The sequence below is a fragment of the Salvelinus sp. IW2-2015 genome, unplaced genomic scaffold (genome assembly GCF_002910315.2).
Source record: "Salvelinus sp. IW2-2015 unplaced genomic scaffold, ASM291031v2 Un_scaffold1865, whole genome shotgun sequence".
Classification (NCBI taxonomy): domain Eukaryota; kingdom Metazoa; phylum Chordata; class Actinopteri; order Salmoniformes; family Salmonidae; genus Salvelinus; species Salvelinus sp. IW2-2015.
Window position 1 is genome coordinate 39,309 of NW_019943229.1, and position 10,868 is coordinate 50,176.

The 10,868-nt window shown below is 43.7% G+C and overlaps 2 protein-coding genes across 3 annotated transcripts in view; both read left to right on the forward strand.

Annotated features, from left to right (window-relative positions):
* Nucleotides 1-5,856: 5,856 nt before the first annotated feature.
* LOC112072248 (P2Y purinoceptor 12-like) lies at nucleotides 5,857-7,636 on the forward strand. 2 transcript variants are annotated; one of them, XM_024139661.2, is made up of 3 exons: nucleotides 5,857-6,075; nucleotides 6,411-6,675; nucleotides 6,800-7,636. In XM_024139661.2, exons 2-3 carry the CDS (start codon nucleotides 6,424-6,426, stop codon nucleotides 7,634-7,636), a joined length of 1,089 nt encoding a protein of 362 aa, XP_023995429.1. In that variant the 5' UTR covers nucleotides 5,857-6,075; nucleotides 6,411-6,423. The 2 variants fall into 2 exon arrangements, with proteins under 2 accessions (XP_023995429.1, XP_070295815.1); XM_070439714.1 differs by lacking the exon at nucleotides 5,857-6,075 and having other exon boundaries at nucleotides 6,082-6,675.
* Nucleotides 7,637-9,043: 1,407 nt separating this feature from the next.
* The window catches only part of LOC139024778 (P2Y purinoceptor 13-like), a 6,626-nt gene continuing 4,801 nt past the window's right edge, over nucleotides 9,044-10,868 (forward strand). The window contains exon 1 of the mRNA XM_070439715.1: nucleotides 9,044-9,131. Coding sequence (XP_070295816.1) covers nucleotides 9,110-9,131 — 22 coding nt within the window. The 5' untranslated portion in view covers nucleotides 9,044-9,109. The remainder of the gene's footprint in view (nucleotides 9,132-10,868) is intronic.

The following is a 10,868-nucleotide window of genomic DNA, read 5'->3' on the forward strand; positions in this document are numbered from 1 at the left end:
ATTCGGCATACTAAAATACACACACACACACACAAATTCACATACACATGCACACACACCACACACACACACACACACACACACACACACACACACACACACACACACACAGTCAACGCTGCTGTTCTATTATATACACTACATGGCGTGTATATAAAACAAAAGTACAAAAGTATGTGGACACCTGCTCGCCAAACATCTCATTCCAGAATCATGGCCATTAATATGGAGTTGGTCCCCACTTTGCTGTTATAACATCCTCCACTCTTCTGGGAAAGCTTTCCACTAGATGTTGGAACATTGCTGCAGGGACCACACAGAAATGGTTTGTCGAGATCGGTGTGGAAGAACTTGACTGGCCTGCACAGAGCCCTGAGCTCGAACACCTTTGGGATGAATTGGAACGCAGACTGCGAGCCAGGCCTAATTGCCCAACATCAGTGCCCAACCTCACTAATGCTCTTGTGTCTGAATGGAAGCAAGTCCCCGCAGCAATTTTCCAACATCTAGTGGAAAGACTTCCCAGAAGTCGGTAGGCTGTTTGTAGTGTTTATCCAACTGGCTTTAGGACCACTCGGACACCACAGAGCGGACTGACAGGCTGTATGAAGGAAAAGCTTCTGGGAGGCTGGCTGGACCGGCACGGGAGAGTTTGGCAAAGTTCAGTGTACACGTTATGCTCTTTCACCAAGTTGTGGAAGGAACAGAAACTGGCTACTCTTTAGTTGACTGATGTAGCTGGCAAGGTAACTGCTGTTTAACTTAACAGAAAAAAAATGAAGCTAGTGTTTATTCGCAATGCTGAGCTAGTATTGTAACTGACATGTAGCGTTAGCTAATGTGTCATCCCATTTCGACTGAGGTGAATAAGCTACACTAGTTAGTAGCTACCACGGCCAGGTCAGCTCTAGCCTCTAGTTATCTGTCAGATAGAGATATGAGATGGCTTTTATTACTATCTAACAGCAGRTGTTTTGTAGCCTTTGTTTTTTTACATTTCAYAAGTAAKTAAACTTGGCAAGCTTTCGCCAGTTGATGTACSATTACATTTTTTAAATGTTTTTATTTAACCTTTATTTAACTAGGCAAGTCAGATAAGAAAAAAATYTTATTTACAATGACAACCTACTGGGAAACAGTGGATGAACTGCCATGTTCAGGGGAGGAACGACAGATTTGTACCTTGTCAGCTCTGGGATTCAATCCAGAAACCTTTCGGTTTGGGTCAGTCTGTCCTATCTGGTGAAATTCTCCTGTCTTATCTGGTGTCCTGTGTGATTTTATATATGCTCCCTCTAATTCTGCACTGTTGGAGCTAGGAACACAAGCATTTCGCTAAACCCGCAATAACATCTGCTAAATATGTGTATGTGACCAATAKAATTTGATTTGATCAAATTCTCTCTCTCACCTGTTGCACCCTCCACAACCGCTGTTATTATTATTTGACCCTGCTGGTCATCTATGAATGTTTGAACATCTTAAAGAACGATCTGGCCTTAATCTGGCCTTAATGCCCTTATAATCTCCACCCGGCACAGACAGAAGAGGACTGGCCACCCCTCAGAACCTGGTTCCTCTCTAGGTTTCTTCCTACGTCCCTGCCTTTCTAGGGATTTTTTCCTAGCCACTGTTCACTGTTCTTCTGCATTGCTTGCCGTTTGTGTTTTTTATGCTGGGTTTCTGTACAGGGAGACGTTTTATGTCATCAACATTCCCAGGTCATAAGATCATCACAGTAGGGGGCGTATTATTTTCCTGGTCTGGGCCAATCTGTGATGTCATTCAGCCCCCGAGTGAAGAGAACATACAGATTGTGAGGACAGTGGGACAGTGATGTCACAAAGCCCCTCTTACGAGTCATTGAAGTGTCCTGAAAGGAAACCAGTCTGTCTCATTAAAGCATCAGTTTTCCATGTGTTTTTTATTCTGAGACTGTTGGTCCGGAACGGTGCTGTTATATGCTTCAAATGGAAATAACTTGTTGAATAAACAAAATCCCAAAATGTGAAATATGAAAACCAACCCATTTTATTCGGCATACTAAAAACACACACACACACACACACCTGCATATGCTCAGCATGAAAACACAAATATGGTGACCTACAGTAGGCTACAACTGTATACTGTGCAATCACAGCATTGTCCATGACTAAACAGATATATTGTACTAGTCCATGGGGAGCAGATGCACTGCAGTACTAAATGCAGCTGGTGGCCACATCAGATAATGACTGTTACTTTAGATTTTGACCTCCCCCCCCCCTCTTTGTTCAGGACACATTATTCAATTTCTGTTAGTCACATGTCTGTGGAACTTGTTCAGTTTATGTCTCAGTTGTTGAATTTTGTTATGTTCACACAAATATTTACACATGTTAAGTTTGCTGAAAATAAACACAGTTGGCCGTGAGAGGACGTTCCTTTTTTTGCTGAGTTTACTAGCCACAGTATTGTCCATGACTTAACAAATATACTGTACTATCACAGCATTGTCCATGACATATGGGGTTGGGCTCTGGTCAAAAGTAGCGCACTATACACAGAATATACAAAACATTAAGAACACCTGCTCTTCCATGACAGACTGAATCCAGGTGAATCCAGGTGAAAGCTATGATCCCTTCTTGATGTACTTGTTAAATCCACTTCAATCAGTGTAGATGAAGGGAGGAGACGGGTTAAAGAAGTATTTTTAAGCCTTGAGAAAATTGAGACATGGATTGTGTATGTGTGCCATTCAGAGTGTGAATGGGCAAGACAAAAATATTGAAGTGCCTTTGAACGGAGTATGGTAGTAGGTACCAGGCACACAGGTTTGTGTCAAGAACTGCAACGCTGCTGGGTTGTTCACGCTCAACAGTTTCCTGTGTGTCGACACAAGAATGGTCCGCCACCCAATGGACATCAAGCTAACTTGACACTGTGGGAAGCATTGGAGTCAACTTCGGCCAGCATCCCTGTGGAACGCTTTTAGTACCTTGTAGAGTCCGTGCCCCGACGAATGACGCTGTTCTGAGGGCAAACGACGCGACGCATATAAGGCCCTCCCCGCCCCCCTTTCGGAAAAGCTGACCACGACTCCATTTTGTTGATTCCAGCCTACAAACAGAAACTAAAACAACAAGCTCCCGCGCTCAGGTCTGTTCAACGCTGGTCCGACCAATCTGAATCCACGCTTCAAGACTGCTTCGATCACGCGGATTGGAATATGTTCCGCATTGCGTCCAACAACATATTGACGAATATGCTGATTCGGGGGAGCGAGTTCATTAGGAAGTGCATTGACGATGTCGTACCCACAGCCACGATTAAAACATTCCCAAACCAGAAAACCGTGGATTGACGGCAGCATTCGCGTGAAACTGAAAGCGCGAACCACTGCTTTTAACCAGGGCAAGGTGACCGGAAGCATGACCGAATACAAACAGTGTAGCTATTCTCTCCGCAAGGCAATCAAACAGCTAAGTCCCAGTACAGAGACAAAATCGAGTCGCAATTCAACAGCTCAGACACAAGAGGTATGTGGCAGGGTCTACAGTCAATCACGGATTACAAAAAGAAAACCAGCCCCGTCGCGGACCAGGATGTCTTGCTCCCAGACAGGCTAAACAACTTTTTTGCCCGCTTTGAGGACAATACAAGTGCCACTGACACGGCCCCCTACCAAAACCTGCGGGCTCTCCTTCACTGCAGCCGAGGTGAGTAAAACATTTAAACGTGTTAACCCTCGCAAGGCTGCAGGCCCAGACGGCATTCCCAGCCGCGTCCTCAGAGCATGCGCAGACCAGCTGGCTGGTGTGTTTACGGACATATTCAATCAATCCTTATCCCAGTCTGCTGTTCCCACATGCTTCAAGAGGGCCACCATTGTTCCTTTCCCAAGAAAGCTAAGGTAACTGAGCTAAACGACTACCGCCCCGTAGCACTCACTTCCGTCATCATGAAGTGCTTTGAGAGACTAGTCAAGGACCATATCACCTCCACCCTACCGGACACCCTAGACCCACTCCAATTTGCTTACCGACCCAATAGGTCCACAGACGACGCAATCGCAACCACACTGCACACTGCCCTAACCCATCTGGACAAGAGGAATACCCATGTGAGAATGCTGTTCATCGATTACAGCTCAGCATTTAACACCATAGTACCCTCCAAACTCGTCATCAAGCTCGAGACCCTGGGTCTCGACCCCGCCCTGTGCAACTGGGTCCTGGACTTCCTGACGGGCCGCCCCCAGGTGGTGAGGGTAGTAACAACATCTCCACCCCGCTGATCCTCAACACTGGGGCCCCACAAGGGTGCGTTTCTGAGCCCTCTCCTGTACTCCCTGTTCACCCACGACTGCGTGGCCATGCACGCCTCCAACTCAATCATTAAGTTTGCGGGTGACACTACAGTGGTAGGCTTGATTACAACAACGACGAGACGGCCTACAGGGAGGAGGTGAGGGCCCTCGGAGTGTGGTGTCAGGAAAATAACCTCACACTCAACGTCAACAAAACAAAGGAGATGATTTTGGACTTCAGGAAACAGCAGAGGGAGCACCCCCTATCCACATCGACGGTCAGTAGTGGAGAAGGTGGAAAGTTAAGTTCCCGGTGTACACATCACGGACAAACTGAATTGGTCACCACACACAGCAGCGTTGTGAAGAAGGCGCAGCAGCGCCTCTTCAACCTCAGGAGGCTGAAGAAATTCGGCTTGTCACCAAAAGCACTCACAAACTTCTACAGATGCACAATCGAGAGCATCCTGTCGGGCTGTATCACCGCCTGGTACAGCAACTGCTCCGCCCACAACCGTAAGGCTCTCCAGAGGGTAGTGAGGTCTGCAGAACGCATCACCGGGGCAAACTACCTGCCTCCAGGACACCTACACCACCCGATGTCACAGGAAGGCCATAAAGATCATCAAGGACAACAACACCCACTGCCTGTTCACCCCGCTATCATCCAGAAGGCGAGGTCAGTACAGGTGCATCAAAGCAGGGACCGAGAGACTGAAAAACAGCTTCTATCTCAAGGCCATCAGACTGTTAAACAGCCACCACTAACATTTAGCGGCCGCTGGCAACATACTGACTCAACTCCAGCCACTTTAAAAATGGGAATTGATGGAAATTATGTAAAAATGTACCACTAGCCACTTTAAACAATGCCACTTAATATAATGTTTACATACCCTACATTACCCATCTCATATGTATATACTGTACTCTATATCATCTACTGCATCTTGCCATCTTTATGTAATACATGTACCACTAGCCACTTTAAACTATGCCACTTTATGTTTACATACCCTACAGTACTCATCTCATATGTATATACCGTACTCTATACCATCTACTGCATCTTGCCTATGCCGTTCTGTACCACCACTCATTCATATATCTTTATGTACATATTCTTTATCCCTTTACACTTGTGTGTGTATAAGGTAGTAGTTGTGGAATTGTTAGGTTAGATTACTTGTTGGTTATTACTGCATTGTCGGAACTAGAAGCACAAGCATTTCGCTACACTCGCATTAACATCTGCTAACCATGTGTAGTGACAAATAAAATATGATTTGATTTGATTTTGATTTGAAAAAACAGGGGGGGTGCAACTCCACAAGTGTTCTTAATGTTTTGTCCACTCAGTGTACCGTGTACTAACACACACACACACATCAGCTGATGGCCAGATTGTGCAACAGGATAACATTCATGCGAGGGTGTTGTGGACTGCAGGATCCTGGGGGGGGACCAGACTGTCTTTCCTCTGAATGGCATGACCGGAAACAAAAGCAGAAGGGAGAGAGAGAGAGAGAGAGAGAGAGAGAGGAGAGAACATCTCCACACATTTTGTCACTATGCTCTAGTGTCAGATCAGATTGACAGTGATTTAAAGAGAGAGAGACAGAGAGAGAAGGGTATTTTCATGCTCTGTCTTAAAGAGCCCAAACCCCTACATTCCAAGTAGAGTGTCTAACGAATCCAACCTGCCGAGAGAGAAGAAGTCACGGTCCTCCAGGATCCTCTATCAGGACCAGTCAGTCTCACTCTGCCCCTGGCCTACTCAGGTGGGTTCACTTAGACACATCAGACAGGCTTACACCCAAAACAAAATGGAATAAGATATTACAACTCTTGTAATTTTGATAGTTAAACATTTTAAGCTTTGTTAATTGTAAAAAAAAAAAACGTTCTGGCTGTACGTGGTTCCAAAGTTCATCTGCAGTGCATTTTGTGAGTGTATTCATCATCATTTTTTAATTCAATGTACTAATGTATTCTGAATATCAAAACAACTTGCTTTGTATGGGAGGGCAGCTATATTATCGCTAAGCCAGTCATCATTACAGTAAGTAATGGATGAAATGAGGAAGTGTACAGTATTTTATTTTGCTTCATACAGCACAGCCCTAGATATGGACAGCACAACAGGATTCGCCCTGACCCCTGTCAATCACAACCACACCAACAGCAGCTGTTCCCGTGATAACGTGCTGAAGACTGTGGTGTTTCCTGTTCTCTACTCCCTCCTCTTCCTGTTGGGCCTGTCCCTCAACGGCCTGGCAGTGTGGGTGTTCTTCAGCATCCCGAGCCGCTCCCACTTCATCATCTACCTCAAGAACATTGTGGTGGCCGACGTCCTCATGACCCTCACCTTCCCCTTCAAGGTGCAGTTACAATTATAATAATCATAARATTAATAAAAGTTAGAATATTGATAACTATGAAAAAAGTATGAAAAAACATCAATTAAATCACTGACTTTGCTAAATGAATGTGTTTTTCCTGTAGGTGCTGTCTGACTCCAACATGGCGTCCGTGGGTCTGCGTGTCTTCGTCTGTCGTGTCTCCTCTGTGCTCTTCTATCTCACCATGTACATCAGCATCCTCTTCTTCGGCCTCATCAGCATCGACCGCTGCAGGAAGACCCTCCAGCCCTTCAAGGGGACCAACGCGGCCCGTCTGTCCCACAGGAAACTGCTCTCCTTGGTTATCTGGTGCTCCCTGCTGGCCCTCTCCCTGCCCAACATGGTCCTGACCAGCCGCAGCCCCACCTCGGTCTACTTCAAGTGCAGTGATCTGAAGACGGCGGCTGGGCTGCATTGGCATGAGGTGGTCAACCATGTGTGCCAGGTCATCTTCTGGGGCAACCTGGTGACGGTGATAGTGTGTTATGCCCTCATCACCAAAGAGCTGTACAGTTCCTACGCCCGCGCCAACGCTTTCCGTGCTGGTGGAGCAAGCAGAGCTGGTACTGGTAACGGGCAGCGCCAGCCCCGGAGAAAGACTGTGAGTTCAAACGTCTTCCTGGTGCTGGCCGTGTTCTTTGTGTGCTTCGTGCCGTTCCACTTCTCCCGTGTGCCGTACACCATGAGCCAGACCCGGGGACGTATGTTTGACTGCAACCTCAAACTGTTCTTCTTCCAGTTAAAGGAGAGTACACTCTGGCTGTCCTCCCTCAACTCCCTCCTGGACCCTCTCATCTACTTCTTCCTCTGTAAGTCCTTCAGGACCACCCTGTTCAAGACGCTCCGTCTCCCACCTGGGACCTGTAGCTGGCTCACTGGGATAGGGCCGGACCCCAACACGGGCAGTACCCCTCTGGGAGACTCCTCTGCTTGTCTGTAGCGAACTAAAGCTCTCTTCTGGAGGACCTCCATGTATGGTGGTCTGATGAATGTTTCACAGAGGATCATACTGCCCTCTACTGGAAAGCTGACGGGAACTGAACTGTGTGTCGATTGTAACTCTGTCTGGGCAATGGAAAGAGTAGAGTAGGAAACTCTGCACAGACCAGTGATAATTACAATAATATGCAAACTAGTCTGTATCGCCAGTCTGTAATACCAGTCTGTAACAGTTTGTAGAATGTCATAACCTCCTCTAAACATCACCATAACCTCATGCCAAAGGAAATCTCCTAAGGAAGTCACCTTGTCTCTCTCATAACAGCTTAGTTCCCCATACTGGCATTCTGCTTTGACCTCATTCTTTTTTAGGCTTTAGGAACTAAAATAAGAGACATGTAATTATGTGTAACCATGGCACAGCACGTGTGCCTATAATGTACAGCAAAACATTCTATACTACATAAACTTGTGAAATCTAAATATTTTTTCTCTCCCATTCGTTGATCCATGTCTTTAACCATTCTTCAACAAAACACTATGATACCGAGGGGGGAAAATACCCTGATTTATCTGATGCATTGAAAGCCAGATGTTCTGTATGTTTAGACAGATAGTGTACAACCTATTAACAGTTGGCCTAAGGGCAGGTGGGAGGCTGCTYCCGGCTGCAGTACAGTGACCACAGAGGAACCAAKAAAAAAAAAATGTGAGTGGCCAGAGGCTTTCCGGGGAAGCAGCAAGATGTGAAACGACACCAGTAAAAACCACACTTCTAAAGACAGTTGAAAGTTAATGTGAAAACAATAGTTCATGTGAAAGAAATGATGTGTGTGCATAGTGTAGGAGTGTGAGAGAGAGAAACATGGGATCAACACATGTCTGATCTTTTAAATAATAATTAGTTCCAGGATAAAAAATGTTTTTAAACACCAACCTCCCTGTGAAAATATGACCAAACATACATAACCTCCCTAACCTGCCGAATGCAGGTCACTGGTGGGAGAAATACTATTTGCATGTGCAGATGCTATCAGCAGCAGTAGTTCACCATTCGTGACAACACCAATTCTCCCATCATATGMCTCAGTTGGTAGAACATGGCTCTTGCAACACCAGAATTGTGAGTTTGATTCCTGGGCCACCCATACATAAAATATATGCATGCATGACTGTCAGTCACTTTGGATAAAAGCATCTGTTAAATTGCATGATATTGTTATATTATAAGAAGTTTGACAAACAAGGGCAGCTTTTTTTTCAGTTGTGGTCAAAAGCCAAAGATATTGATAACTAACCCTGTACGTTAGCTCCTATCTTACCACTTCCCCGTCTTCAGGAAGTGTATTAGGTGACGTAGCAACCCGATACATCGCAGTAACGTACTCACACGTAAGCATAGACGTAGCAACCCGATACATCGCAGTAACACACGTAAAGCATCGACATCGTAGTGACTTTCCTCCATGATAAGATGTTTTCTCACAACTTCACCGGTGAGTTTCCTGACTTTATTTATGTCTAATAACACATCATAGACATTTTTTTTCTTAAATAATATTGTACGTAAATTAACCAAATCTGACAAAAGGATTTCTTTGACACAGAAAGAATAAGCTTTGAATTATTTTGAGAAATGTTTCTTGTGAACTTTATGAATCACAATCATTAGACTTTATGCTTTCAATTGTATTTTGCAATAACAATAAACTATTAATTCACACAATGAAAATGAACCACATTGTYGTGTCAAATTTATGTTTTAATTTAAAAAACATTAAAGGGGCAATCTGTGTTTGGTATATAAATTTTTTGACTTTTGAAGGAATACTTGTTAAGCACATTTTTACTCCTGAACTTATTTAGGTTTGCTATAACAAAGGGGTTGAATATTTTTTGACTCAAGACATTTCAGCTTTTCATTTTAAAATTATTTTAACAGTGGAGATCAAGTTTATAAATTGCCTGGCTGGGCAGATGAGACAATGGATTGCGCAGTGAGATGGAACAGATTAAATAGGCATTTCAACGTCATAGATTTAGGCAGTGCTAACTTGTGGAATAGACACCGGCAGGAATGCGGTTTTAACCAATCAGCATCCTGGATTAGACCCACCCGTTATATAACCTCCAATATTCTATATGGACAACTTGTTATGCTATTTTGAGTGCTATACCATTTGGTTTGAAGTGGCTTAGAAAATGTAGCCCCTACCACTCCCATTGTTTCACTAGCAGAGATGTTGTCGGTAGGGTAAATAGATAAAGAAAACAAAGCCATATTTTGTTCAATGACTCTCAAGATAGTGAATTGAATGGCTTTTTCTTAATACAATTAAGTATATTTCAAAATGTTGTGTACGTCCTCTAAAACATTTACTGCAGATTCTTGGTAGTCTTAAACAAATCCACTTTGAAACAAAAGTCTACACTTCACACACATGGTTATGGACTTACAACAAAGAAGACACCTGTACCATGTCAGATATAGAGTTGAAATGTATTACATTTTGAGTTTGCACAGAAGACTGAAATATAACAAAACAGTTTGACATAGAAACACCAGATTTTTGTCTTGTTAAATTTTTTATAATCTCGATTAATTATGAAAAATATTAATAACATTCCACCCATGAGGCCAAAGAGGGTGCTTTTGGTAACTGACAGCAGGAAAGGGCTACATTTTTACCACATAAATATGCCAAAATTCTGTTCAAAACTCAAAACTGTTCAAAACTACATTTAATTTGATAGAATATGCAAATTAATACATAAGTGTCTATTGACGCACCTGTGAGTCAATCTAAGTAACGTTAAAAAGGAGGAGGATAGTTACTCTTTGTACTGTAAATGTGTGCAACAGAACTATAATTAACAACAGCTACAAACTGTAATAGAGATGAGATGTGAGTTTCCATGGGAAACTAAGATAGTTACTGTCTGTACTGTAAAATACTGTAACAGAAAACTATTGCCACCCAGCAACTGTGTGAAAAAACACCAATGTAATATCACTATGGTTAGTCTAGCATAAACCCAATACTGGAGAATGAAGCCAACAGTGTAATATTACTGTGTCTYTAGATTACACTGCGCAATACTGTATTATAGTGTAGCATAGGACCCACAGTACCAGCCTTTGTCTCATACACTATCTGAAGGACAGGAGACATGAATGGCTGTAGCTTTTCCTTGTGGAAGAATAATTCAGCCAATACTGTGTCCTATAGTAG

Excerpts from the sequence above, each read along its gene's own strand:
- LOC112072248 (XM_070439714.1), top strand. The coding sequence starts at position 6,364 with ATGGATGAAATGAGGAAGTGTACAGTATTTTATTTTGCTTCATACAGC. Across the intron at positions 6,676-6,799 it reads CCCTCACCTTCCCCTTCAAG|GTGCTGTCTGACTCCAACAT; the intron begins GTGCAGTTACAA and ends TTTTTCCTGTAG.